At 37.4% G+C, this 14249-nt stretch overlaps 1 protein-coding gene across 10 annotated transcripts in view; it reads right to left on the reverse strand.

Moving 5' to 3' along the window:
- PPFIA2 (PTPRF interacting protein alpha 2) overlaps positions 1-14249 on the reverse strand; it is a 477511-nt gene that overhangs the window by 30551 nt on the left and 432711 nt on the right. For all 10 annotated transcript variants that reach the window (XR_007154244.1, XM_047868603.1, XM_047868602.1 and 7 more), the window contains 2 exons: positions 5393-5474; positions 1234-1434 (listed from right to left, as the gene is read on the reverse strand). Coding sequence is in view for 9 of the 10 variants with exons in the window: in XM_047868603.1 (XP_047724559.1) it covers positions 1234-1434; positions 5393-5474 (283 nt within the window). In the remaining variant the exon portion in view is untranslated. The remainder of the gene's footprint in view (positions 1-1233; positions 1435-5392; positions 5475-14249) is intronic.

Genomic DNA, 14249 nt, shown 5'->3' on the forward strand with positions numbered 1-14249 from the left:
AGGAAAAGAGTGCTGATATAAGCCAGTTGTGATGCTTCTCTGTCAGTTGGAAATTATGCAGGAAACTCTATCAGATCTGAATTCAGCTTACAATACCTATTTTAATGGTCTACTCAGCTTTTATTTTAAACATATTCTGTATTATTTTTTAGCTTGAGTAGTATTTTAGCTATAGTATACAACATTATTTACATTTAAAAATAATGTTATACATAAGAGTTTGTTAAATTATAGATTTTTTTCTACATCTTATTTAGAAAGAAGTTAAAATGGAATTATACAAGAAAGATAAAACCTTTTTAAAGTTGACCTGGTATTTCTGGCATTAGAATCTGGAATACTGGGAAGGAATGTAAAGATAGATACAATAAACATGAAGCTAGTTCTTTAAAGCTGTTTAAGACCACATAGAAAAAGTAAACTCAAGTTAGTTTTGTTCCTGAAAATTGCAATAAAGTAATACCACTTTTCTCTTACTTGCTACTCAAATTTCCCTCATTCTTCCATATTTTATTATTCTGCATTAAGAATAATAAATTTCCCAATTTCTTTGAGATCAGAGAAATTCAGTTAACATCAGAAATCATACCCTTTATCAGCAAAAGATATAATTCAGAAATGGACTAAAGAAAGAATGAATATTATTTGGAGTTGTTCTTACTATATGAATTTGTCATTTGGCATGCATTTTTTAGACGTTTTGTTCTTTCCTAACATTAGAATAGGAACAAAATTACAGAAGAATAGGGATTTATAAATGAGAAACAAATAGAATTTGAAGGAAGGTATTCCACTTGGTATCTATAAAATATCAAATATGTGCATACTTTCATAATTATGGAAACTGCTTAAGCTAAGCACTGTATCTTCCAAAAGCACTAACGCCAACAACTCATCTCCTGAGATACTGGATGTTGCATTTTTTTAAAAAGGGGAACATCCTAAAAAAGAGTAAAATTGGGGTCTTCTTGCCTGGGAGAAAAACCTAGACTTCCGTTAGAGACTAGCTCAAAAGCCTATCTTGGTTTCAGCCTTCAAGTCTGATAGGAATCACAGCTCCTCACTTGAAAACCTATTAAAAGTAGCAGCAAGGTTAATGAAGAGCAAGTGAAATCTCTTCAGAATAATTCATGCTGACATTGAAATGTGTGCTGCCACAGTCTCGCTCTGTGGACTTAGAGAGGCTGCTACTTGCCCAGCACTGGGAGAGGGAAGGAGCTCAGCTTGACTCACAGTTCGGGATGTCGGAGGAGCTGAAGGACTCGTTAGGGAAACCATCTCCTGGATTGCTAATCGCAGCTTTAAGCGATGCAGGGGATTGCTGATTCCAATTTCTCTCTGGATCTCAGTGTCTGATAAAGCAGACATGATGGCACCACTTTTCACGTTGGCTCGGCAGGCTGCTACATACCAAGCGGGCATTCCCAACCAGAGCTGTTGGATAGGGAACAAATACATACACAGGTTATTCTAATAGTTACACAGTTTAGTGTCTTATGTGCCAGGCATTTTCCTAAGTACCTTACATGTGTGAACTGTTTTGTTGCCCACACCCCAAAAGATAGATGCTATTATTATTTCCCCCAGATGACACAGAGCCACAGAGGCATTAAGCAATTTATTTAAAAATATCAGCTAGGCAGTGATGGAAAGGAAGATTTGAAATCGAGTCTCCAGGGTGTCCAATTTAACAACTAATTTATATTATTAGGCTAAACATAATAGGTGCACATCACCAAATCCAGCCCTGCCCGCCCCCCCCCCCCAACCCCACCGTAGGTTTAAGGGCAAGAACAGCCACAAGCTGCATTTGGTGAAGACTCAATCGACGTTTGTTTAATGCGTGGTTTCAATTTATAATTCTCCTTCGGAATTCTGAGTGCAAAGAAATCCAGCTGCCCTGGAAAGAGACTGAAGCCTGTATTGCATGTAGCTAGACCCCTTTCTCATGTGATAGTTGTGTGAACTTAATTTGATATCCTGCACGAACAAAGTTTTGGAGAACAAAATGATGTGCTAAAGGAAGAGGCTAAAGCTATAAACATCTGGAAAACTTTAGGCAAAGACAGTAACTAAATGAATAATGCATTAGAAATTAGGGATTCCAATTTTTCAACTTTGTTAAGATGCTCTTGAAAGACAATCGAATCAGTAGTGCAAGGAGCACAGCACAGTGTCTGCACACACCTTAAGCACTGGGTGAATGCCAACTCACATGGATTGTGTTGCAGCATTTGAATTACACACACTTAAAAATGGAATATTCTCTCCATTCTCCCTCCCCACCATCACTAGATAGGAGTAAGAAGCAAGGCACATGAGAGTAAGCAGTTTAAATCTTGGTCTTTAAGTGTCCAAAATATTGATTTTTTGTTGATTTTTGTTGATATTGATTATTTGTGGACGTGAATAGACTGAGCAAAAGGGAGAGAACATGAGTAAGAAGAGTGACAGTAAGAGAAAGAAGAAAAGGTATAAGCCAGCAAAAGTCAACGCCAAGAGCTCTGGACTAGAAGGCTGGGCTCTAATTCCTTCAGTGTCACTGGTGAGTCATGTAACTTCTCTAAGCCTCAGTTTTACTTTCCTCATTTATAAAACAAAGAAATTCAGCTGTATTATTTCCAGGGCGTTTTGGTAGACAGCTTCTAAGAGGATCTTTGGGATTTCCTCTTCCTGATATTGCTTTTTCTTTTTAAGGTTTTTAAAAAAAATGTTTATTTTTATTTTGAGAGAGAGAGAGAGAGAGAGAGAGAGAATGAGAGCACACCAGTGGGGGGAGGGGCACAGAGAGAGGTAGAGAGAGAATCCCAAGCAGGCTCTGCACTGTCAGCGCAGAGCCCCACACGGGACTCGATCCCATGAACCGTGAGATCATGACCTGAGCCGAAATCAAGAGTCGGGCGCTTAACCAACTAAGCCACCTGGGGGGCCCCTCCTGACATTTCTGCCTTTGTGTAATTCTTTGCTTTTCAGTTTGGGCTGAAATCAGTGACTTATATCTAATGGATTATGAAAATGACAGGATGCCACTTTCCAGATTAGGTTACAAACAGACTCTGGCTTCACTCCTGCTAGTCCTCTCTACTTCCCTCCTCTCAGAGCTCTAGCTTGGGGAATCCAGCTGCCATGTTGTGCACAGCCCTGTGAAGATGCCCACATGACAAGGAACAGATGTTTCTAGCCAACCACTGGCAAGGAACCCAATCATGACTGTGAAAACAGGAGTCAGCTTGGAAGTGGATTCTCCCCACATTGAGCCTTGAGATGCCTGCCACCCTGGCTGACACCTTGGATGCAGCCTTGTGAAAGACTTTGATCAAAGCCCCAAGCTAAGTCAAACTCCTGATCCACAGAAGCTATGAGGAAAATAAATGCTGAGTTTTGGTGTAATTTTTTACATGGTAATAGGGGACTAACCTAGACATCCTTCTATTTAAAAAATTCTGTCATATTAGAAGGCTACTTGTTTCTATAGGGGAGACAAACAAACAAACAAACCAAAAGCCAACTTTGAGTCATTGTGGCCTGGGCTGTGACTGAGGTAAAAGACAGGAGAGAGGGGAATCTAAGTAGGGCACATGACTGAATAGTTCATACTGTCTTCCAGCAGGTGAGACACAAGGAATTGGCCTTACCTTGACAGGTACCATTAAGTACCATTAGGTACCACTGATGGAAGATGGGACTTAATGTCTTAGTTCATCAACTCAACTTGCTCAAAAATAATTAAAGATCTAAACATACCTTCGCTGGACCCTAACGATTTTTCACCCCCTCTTTTTAAAGATATTTTTATTCCCATACTGAGTAATATTACCCAAATGCTTGCCAATACATTGTTATCAGTATCAACTCTAATTAGACTTTCAAAAAGGTTTTGGTGTGATAAATGGTGTGTGAAGCATCAGACTTCCTTCTGCTCATCATTCTGAGCAGGCTGTGCACATGAGGAGGTGCTAAAGGAGGTGAGAGTTAAGAGCTCTCATTCACTGGATCACCCCACTCATTCATCTTGTTTATTCCATTTTACAATTTGAGTCACTTTAGGAAGCACATTATGAGCAATTTCTGTGTGCTCAGGATAGGTTTAATTAGCACAAAACTTCACTGCTTGTCATTTCCTAGCCCCTTAATGTCAGTAAATCTTTTTTTTTTCTTTTTTTAATCTAAGGGTTTGTTCATCATTTGCCAAAATAGGAGCTAACTCTCTGTCACTGCAGCTCATTTCACTGGAGTGACACTGAACAAAGAGCTGCTATTAATTTCGAGGTGTGTTTTCTTAAGCATTTTGACTCATAATTGATTTTTAAAGTATAGTAATTTTAAAGGCACGTTTGGAAGAAGCAGCTCTGATCATTAATATGCTAAAAATTCCCTGACTGCTGCGAGAGAATAAAATAAAGCAAGACATAGGCCTCTTTTACTCAGTCCAAGGAAAAAAAAAGGCAAAGCATATTATTACATCTATCTATTAAAGGTTGTTTTTTAAACTAAAAAAGGGTTTTAACGTTTCATCATTGATTATTTGTTAGCCCTGGATATGATATGAAAGTGAGTGATTTTATAATCCCCAACCAGTTAAAACAATGGGTTCGAATTGCCTCTGCCAGGCAAGGAAAGCATATTTTCTTCTTTGCCCCGACATTGGCATATCCTGGTAGCTGCCAGCAGCCCACCTTAGAGGACTGAATGGAACAGGCAAGTGAACACTACTAGTAAGTGGTATGAACTGGTCCTTTGTAGTCAAATGCGTTTCTTTCACTGTTGCAGTCTGCTTCTACTGGCCTCCACTGTGCTCAGGTACTGTTTTTATTTTTCCTGGCTCCCGTGTTACATAGAAAATGCTGAATTACATTCAATTTAGACCCAGAAGAGAACAAGGGGATAAGTATTCTCTTGCTTAATTCCAAGTGTCTAAACCTAGCTGGCCTCTGGGCGTTAGAGAATTAGGTTCAGGAATCATTTTACAGGCAAAGAAATGGCTCTCTGCGCAAATAGGTGACAGTGATATCACGGATAACATGTTGAATATAGAGATGGGTCTTGTTTGTAACCTGCTGATGAGAAAGAACTCTAGACTGATAGACTAGGGCAGATGTTTTCTTGCAACATGAGAAATGTGGCTCAATACCTGCCTTCCCTTCTTCTAAAGATGAAGACAGTGAAATTTAGAGCAACTTCCTTTTATCCTACTGGGTGCTTCCTTTGGCCACAATCACAAGAATGCATCACAACAATGCTCACAGCCCCCTGGATAAAGCAAATATTCCCTCTATAAGCTACTCCAGGCTAGTGGAAAGCTGTGACTTCAGGAACCCATCTTCACCTGTTTCTAGAAAAACTATCAAATTGAAGTCATTAATTTAAGAGCTTTCTGGTTTAATTCTCTTACCTCCAGCCATGCAACGACAGTGGGCCCATCCCACTGAGCAAAAGGTAATCCCTTCCTCCGAGCTTCTTCTAGAAGTTCATGCCTGAAGTACACAGCAAAGATCATTAGTCAGGTAACATGGAAAAAGATGGTAGTGATTAATTTAAATGCCAATATTTTTAAAAAACCAATAATCCTTCACAAGCTTTTTCTGAGTTAATATAGAATAACAGAATTCTTTCTTCCTCTTAGAAATACATGGAAATCAGCCATTGATTTTATGAGTAAAACATTGACATCTAAAAATAATTTCTCCCAACATTTATTCACAAAATTGAAACATTAAATGTTAATGGACTAAGAAGCTGAATTATATTATCAGCAAATATCTTAGCTCTTTAACAAGAAAATGGCGCACATGTGCATTTTCAAGCATACATTATGGGATCTAAATGAGGCTTCTTTCAACCTACTTACTTTCCCTTACTATTTCAATGATAGAGAAAATGTCTGAATATAGAGGCAGTGGATAAATTTGGTTATTTTATCCCCATTTAAGAGATGTGCCTCATTTTAGTATGCTCTCCAGGTCAAGGTAGCTACATTAGGAGTTTTTTTTTTTTTTAAATCTAGACTATGAAATTGCCTCTCATTTAAAGAAAACTCAGAGAGAAATTAACTTCTATTACTAGAAAGCAATGTAAGGTGTGAAGTTCAATAGTATATTCATTTTCATTTATAATCACTCCTGTTTTTAATGAAAGTGAAACATTTCAATGAAAACAAATGGTTGTTTCTGGTAGCAAAATGTAAAAAGCCTTGACAAATGCATTATTAATCATTGTCCCTACAACTGAGCCTTATAATTGACATCCATTTACAAAGCCAATTTGAGTCATTTATTGTTAAAATATCAAATATGTGTTTTTACTGAAACTCAAATTGATATATACCTGACCAGGGCTATATTGGAAAATATATTCTGTTCCTTAGTATACTTTGATCTTACACACAAATGATAAAAATGTAGTGTATATTCACTCTTTTGAATGTGTGTCTTTCATGGTTAGGAATCTATCAATAATATCATATATGAACTCCAAAATGAAACATTTGATTATTTCCTACTATCAATCAATCAACTGATTTTTATAATTTGTTAAGATACAGTTGACCTTTGAACAACATGGCAGCTAGGAGCACCAACTCCCTGCATAGTTAAAAACCTGCATTTAGCTCTTGACTCCCTCCAAACTTTACTCATAGCCTTGACTGGAAGCCTTATTGACAACATAAACAGTCAATTAACACATATTTTGTATGTTATACATGTTTCATTCTGTATTTTTACAATAAATATAGAGAAAAACTATTAAGAAAATAACAGGGGCGCCTGGGTGGCTCAGTCGGTTAAGAGGCCAACTTCGGCTCAGGTCACGATCTCGCGATCCGTGAGTTCGAGCCCCGCGTCAGGCTCTGTGCTGACAGCTCAGAGCCTGGAGCCCGTTTCAGATTCTGTGTCTCCCTCTCTCTCTGCCCCTCCCCTGTTCATGCTCTGTCTCTCTCTGTCTCAAAAATAAATAAACGTTAAAAAAAATAAAAAAAGAAAATGTGTGGATAAGTAGGCCCCAGCAGTTCAAGCCTATGGTGTTCAATGATCAACTGTACATAACCAAAAATGCTTTTCAGCGAGAACTTTCCATATTTGCAGTGGATGCTACCAACAAAAGTTCAGTGTGACAAAGAAACAAAGAGGCAAAACAAAAACTGAAGTTATAGCTGCTGAAGAGACACATAAATCAACTGCTGTTTTATCTGAATAGCAAGGAAAGCATAGGTGAATTCTGCAAGTAACTTTTTCAGCACAGAGGACAGGGGAAAGTGATCTCAGCACCCCTGAATACAAAGTGAAAATTAGAGGGGCTTCCTCACCTGCCTTCCCATTCCCTTGCACTTCCCAATGACATTCCTTCAATGAAAACCTGACTTGAATAGCCTACTCTCACTGTTACTGGTATTGACAGAAATGGGTTGAAGGGTCAAACAACCAACCATCAGGTACTCATTGAGCATCTGTTGTGACCTTAGATCTGTGCTCAATGTGGAAGACATGGGCTCAGTTTTTCACAAGGTCCCTAGTTAGATAGAAAAAGCAAACACACGAACTGTCCAAAAACACAATACAATACACAAATAGATGCTAAAACTCAGTGATGCACATTCTGGGCGTGAGGATTTTGAAAATGGGTTAACAGCAATGGAAACGATTGGTGAAGGCATTTGGTAACTGAGCTGGCTTTGAAGGGCGTGTGGGAAGACGTTCTAAGCAGGATATGCAGTAAGGTTGAGCCTGGACTATGTGCAAGACAATTGATATTAGGCCTCCACAGAGCTGAGGATTATTATTAAGAGTTGTAATGTTATACCCAATAGGGAAGAAACACTTCCAGTTATGTAACAGCTGAGTGGCATTAAAGGAGAAGAAACAAATATACATTTACAGCTGGGTTTTTTTTGGCCACATTTAGTAAAAAGGCAAGTAAATATGCACTCAACACCTAGGAAGTACATAACATTTAACAAGTGAATTATATGAGCTGTACAAAAGACATTTTTAAAAGTTAGAACATTTTAATTGTGAGACTTCTCACTAGTTCTCTAAAAATATTCTACCACACAAGCGAGAGTGAACTTGTTAAAACTTAAGTCAGATAATGTAACTTCTCTGCTCATAACCTTCAATCACTCCTTGACTCACTCAGAATAAAAGCCAAAGCAGCAGTTAGGATCCGCCTGTACCCTCTCTGATTCAGTTGCTACCTCACACAGCAACACTGGCCTCCTCACTGATCCTGGAAATAGCTCAGGCTTCTTTCTGCCTCAAGACCTTTGTACTCGCTATTGTCTCTGTATAGAATGCATATGCCTCCATCTCCACATGGCTCACTCCCTCTCCTACTTTTAATCTTTACTCAAATGTCACCTTCTCTGAATGTCTTCTTCCCTACCTCCTTCAACCCTCACTAGACATTCTTTATCCCTGTTCCTTGATTTATATTTCTCCACAGTACTTACCTTCTAACACAGAGTATCATTTACACCTCCGTCTATTATATCCCACTCAAGTATAAGCTCAAGGAGGACTGATGTTTTCACATATTCTGTTTAGAGATAATTAGAAGAATCTAGAGCAAAGTCAGGCACTGACAAGGTGCTCAATAAATATCTGTGAATGTTAACATGTTTGCCAGGGTTCACATTTAGGTACTTCTTTTTTTCAGTAAATTGAGTCTCTCTCTCTCTCTATATATATGCCCCCATAATTGTATGGAGGCAATGCATATATATGTGTATATATATATATATATATATATATATATAGTCCAAATATCCTTTTATATTTTGGCTTACAATGCCATTCAAATGTTTATGTTTCAAAGAGTAAAAAAAAATCCTTCAATTTTGCTTCTTCTTGAGCCAGTTTGTCAGAATAACACCCATTCCAGTTGATGCCAAGAATCTGATCTGGCCTGGAATCCCTGACAGGAGTCTGGTTAAGAGGCAATCCAATGTGCTCAGATAGTTCTATTCTTCATCTGAATAGAAATTTAACTGCACAGTTGTTTGTGAAATCTTTGCGTGATCTTGTTCTTGAAAAAGTTTTCTTTGTTTTTGCTTTGTTTAATCACAAACTCTTGTAACATAATAACTTTAGTAAGAGTATGCTAAGATAATAAGAAAAATAATTCTAGTCAAGTGGATGCTATTCTTTGGTCCCCAGCTGGCAGGGCTGAATCCCCAGCCTTTGAACTGACACACTTGAAACTGGGGAGGAACTGCCAGGTTAGGGGTAGATGGCTGGGTTTTGCAGCAGGACTGCATGTCACATGACTTTGACTCCAGATGTGCTTTCCCTTTATCTGAGGGCAGTATCAACTGTGTAAGAAAGGCATTGAAATTCTCAGAGCAATATTACATTTAATTCTTCTCAATTAAAAAAAAAACAACTCTCACCATATTTATAAGAGACATATTTATAAGAGACATATATCTGGGTGTATTCCATGAGAAAGAAGCAATGTTAAAAAAATAAAATAATATGGGCAATGCTATAATAATTGGAAATCACTGAGTTTAACACATGAAGATTTCCTAACAGATTATTAAAGGTAGCATTAATTGTATGGGGGCATGCTTCTTCCCACCAGATATTTTGACAGATATTTTAACAGTGATCTGAATTGTTTAGGAAATATAAAATAAAAAACTGATTTGCCACAAATAGGCATTTTGAATATGCTGGTGTTCTCTGTTCAACCACCCTATGTGTGAAAAGGTATGTATTTATTCTGTACCTGAGATTCAACCTTTTCAAAGATCAGAAGACAGTTCTTCCAGAGCAAGGCTAGGATCAATTTTCCCTAGTATAAGTGTGAGTCTGGAAAGTGCTGTTTTTCTATCTAGACCTGAATAAATATTTTTGTTTTTCTTTCTTTTTTTCCTCCAGATGATCTAATATTTAATCATCCTTTCCCAAAGGATCACTTATATATCACTATAGTTAAGGATATGCATTTTTGTTTTAAGATTTAGACTAGATTTTAGAGAATACCAGTAGCACTTCCTTTTAGAAATTCTATCTGACATAGGGTTGTCATCACCTGTGTGAAAACCCAAAAAAGAAAAGTACTAATTGTAAAGGAATGTCATTTTGAGTAAGAAAAATTTTTGAATTGTTGACTATTTTCAAGAAACACATTCTCATCTCTAATAAAGAATGCCATTAGACTCTCTTGAAATAGGTGTCAATGAGTTACTGTGACTGGAAAGTGACACCTTAGGAAGGCCCACCAGGTGCATGAGTCATTTGCATGCTCAGATATAACTGTGCACAGGGAAGCCTGTGCATGCTATGCCTGGTCTGAGATAGGAACAAGGTTGGGCACCCTAGTAATAACTAGATCCAAGGATTTCTGAATAAAAATCGAGAGTGTCTAAAAAAATGTACATGAATCAAAGGCAGTTGCCAGGCTTGTAGTTTCTTACTCCTAATGCACACTAATTTAAGCAAGTTTGACTTTGCTTAAATGACTCAAACCAAATGGAAATGTCTGGCTTCTACTTTTTTTTTGGTTTTATGTCTCTGCTCAACTATTGCAGTTTTAACCTAATTGGTACAGTATGCTTGCATTTGTAAGCTACGTTTCTATCACACTAAACAATGTCTTCATGTCTCCATGCCTTGTCTCCCCAGTCACTTTGTCTTGATTTTTAAGACATACTAAAATACTTCCCTGAAGCCATCTTTTCTCGCCTCTGAGGCAATATCCACTACATCTTTTTATAAGCCCCCTAGTATACCAAGCATTCTTACCTAGAGTACCTTTAACATTTTATTGACTCAGAGATTCAGTTGGTCTTATTCTTTGCTGAACACAAAACCTGGTACGCGGTAGATCATAAAAATGAGATGACTGACTACCTAACAAATTTGGTTCATCCTGGAGTAGGAAAAGTCCCTGTATTCATGCCCTCACAGTAGGGGAACCAACTTATAAATCAAAAAAATTCAATCAAGTGTTAAACTCAGAAAAATAAAATTCATTAATTACTCAAAAAAGTCACAGACCATAGGGCCAGTAAAGTCTCCTTTCTCATATTCTTCCCAACATGAATGGTTCATCACTGTCAGTGAAAACAGACTTTATTCTCAGACCACTTAGCCTCCAGTGCTATTTTGGGATTGCCAATTTGTGATATGACTGTCTGAATACTATACAGTACCCTTTCCTCTGTCACTCGGGATGGCCATTTCAGTCACTTTCTATTTAATGCCTGCCAATTTCCCCCTTCATATTTTCTATTTCATCTTCCTTTACTTTCTATTTTTGTCACCACCATACTCCTTTTTTTTTCACCCCTTTAATTGGCCTCTATCTCTAGTCCTCTAACCCTCTTAATACACTGGCATAAGAAGAAAATCTGCCATGATAGCAAAAGAGGTAAGAAAGCAGCCTCTAAAGTCTGATGGTTTGGGCCTGATTCTTGGTGCCTCCTCTTCTTAGCTGTGCATCCACAGACAAGTCACTTTACCTCTTTGTACCTCAGTTTCCTCATCTGTAAAATAAAGCTGACAATACTAGTCCCTACCTCAGGAGGTTGCAATGCAAGTTAAATGAGAGAAAACATATGATAATGTGATTGCAACAGTGCCTCACACAAAGGAAGCAGCTAATAAATGTGAGGTGTTACTTTTGTCATAGTGTTGTCCTCTGAAAACCTGCCAACGGCTTCTTAAATGCCTAAAGTATAACCCTCAACCTGCATTACGAATACTAAAATAGGTTTAGTCTTGACTTACCTTTCTAACCATCTTCATTCACTTCTAACCAGAACTGAAAAACTACTTTTGCATATAATTTGTGCATTCTAATTTCTCATTGCAAGCACCATTTTCCAGGGCTGGTAAGTTCTTTCCCTTCTTCAACTATCAAAATCTTTCTGTTTGCCTAAATTACGACCCTAGCTTTCATTTTGTGATAATCCCATTCCATAAAGACTCTTTATCCTTCAAAGTCTGGAAACTTCTAGTGTGTCAGTATCACTCATACAGATTGTTGATTAGCACCACATGTGTGTGCCTCATATCCCACCCCCAACTCTAAAGTCCTAGAGATGAGAGCTTGTCCTTCCACTGCATCATGCTTTTCATCATCTGCTCTAGCCAAGAAAATCTTTCGAATGACTGTTACACTGTAATCCACAAAACTCTCAATGTTGACAACCACCTGGGATCTTTGATCATAGGATGAATTGTAAGTATTTTGTTTTTGTTAACATCAAACTATGCATCGCATCTTAAAAAGGAATAAGCATTTTGTTTAGCAGTTACCTACACTGGCTGCTCAGAAAGAGAAAAACATGCACTCTCTAACATTAAATAAGATATTTTGCAAATTGACTACTACCAAAGCTTCTGTTCAAATCCTCATCATTTGCGGATCATGGCAAAGGACTCCCGGAGTCTCTCTGTCTCTGGTACCCCTCCGCCCATGCTTTTTCCAACTCCCAGTGAGAACTCCCTAAATGAAAACTTTTGTTAAGACTTGCCTACTTAAAAACCTCCCCGTTGTCCTAAAAATAACGGTCAAATATCTTAGCATGATGAAAAAGACCCTTAGTAATCTAGCCCCAGCTCTCTCCAGACTCTTCTGCTCAATCAGTACTGAAACACTTGCCATTCCCCCATACCACATTCTACTTGACCCTCTGTGACTTTTATCTCCCTTTTTCTTCTGATTGAAACATCCTTCTTTGCATCATAATCATGGCAAATTCATACTTGTCCTTCAGGCATAGCTCATGCTTTATCCTTCCTGTTAAGATTCCAAGACCTCTCCCAGGCAGAATTAATTTTCTCTTCTACACAAATATTATGACTTGTGCATACTCCACTGATTGCACTTATTATACCTCTCATTTAAAATTTAAAAATATATTTAAATGTAATTTTTTAGATTTTACTACAATTCAATATAGTACGTACTGTAATAGAGATTTTTCTAATGTGACTTCTTGTTTCATTTAAACCACTTTCTATTCTTCTGAGATATGATATCATGGTTTGAAAGAGCAAAGGTTCTGGATGTAGACAAATTAGGGTTTAGATCCCCGAAAACAACAGCTAACACGCATTGCCACAAATTCCGTGTGAAACGCTATCCTAAGAGCTTTGTATGGATAATTTCTTTAAGCTTCACAACAATAAGATACATATTGATACTCATTTGCAGATGAGGACACTGAAGAACACAAACCACTTGGAGCATAGAGTGAGCAGTGGTAGAGCCAGAATTTGAGCCCCAAGACCTTGGCCACAGAGTTAACTTTCTTAACCCCCATTCTATCCTTTAGCTAATTAATCTCTTGAACTTTTTGTAACTGAAAAAGGAGGATAAATTGATTGCAATAATTTGATTATATTAAAAGCAACTTCCTTGTTAGTATTAAATAAAATGGTATTCTCCCCCTTTTCTTTCTTTTCTTGTGGTTCATTTATATTCAGAAGTGGCACATATTTATTTGACCTCCTGGGTAATATGTATAATCTTTACCCGCTTACTATCACACCCTTTAATTCTTAACATTATCTGATAAATAAGGAGCTTTGCCTTTTCTTTTCTTCTTCCTCCCTAATATCAGGTTCTGCATCTCTGCCAGAGGAACCAAGATTGGTCTTGATTATCTCATTGGGATGGACAAACTGGATTGCTTGCACTTTGTGTCAGTTCAATTGATTTTGTATAATTGCAATATAAAGGAATTCTCTGATTGAAAAATATACCTTAAGGGCTTATTAATTTACTGTGGCACATGACAAGTAATTAGTTATTGATATAACCAGAAGAAATAAATATGTGGCTTGATAAGAACCAAGAATAAAACATAAGTCAAAATAATTTGACAGTTGAATCTACTTCTTAACAGTATAGTCCAGAGAATAAATCTCTCTCACATAACGTAGCCAGTAAATTTACTTATACTTCATTTCACACTGTTATTAATTGTTCCATTAAAATTCAGTAGTCAGGAGGGTAAGTAGGATATGATCTCAAATTCCCAACAGACGATGAGCTATACATCTATCATTCAGAAATATAGACTTGTTGATCAATGCTATGAAAATCAACATTACATATTTGAGAAGCTATTTGAAATTCTGGTCAGCAAGTATGAACAAAATGTGGTGCCACCCACATTTTTTCTAACATGTGCAAGCTGAAAATGTATATCTTAATTAACATAATTTTTCTAAACAGAAATGTCACAAATCCCAATCAGCTGCTTCAGAACATTGATTGCCTAAATATACATATTT

The sequence above is a fragment of the Prionailurus viverrinus genome, chromosome B4, assembly GCF_022837055.1.
Source record: "Prionailurus viverrinus isolate Anna chromosome B4, UM_Priviv_1.0, whole genome shotgun sequence".
NCBI classification, from domain to species: Eukaryota; Metazoa; Chordata; class Mammalia; order Carnivora; family Felidae; genus Prionailurus; species Prionailurus viverrinus.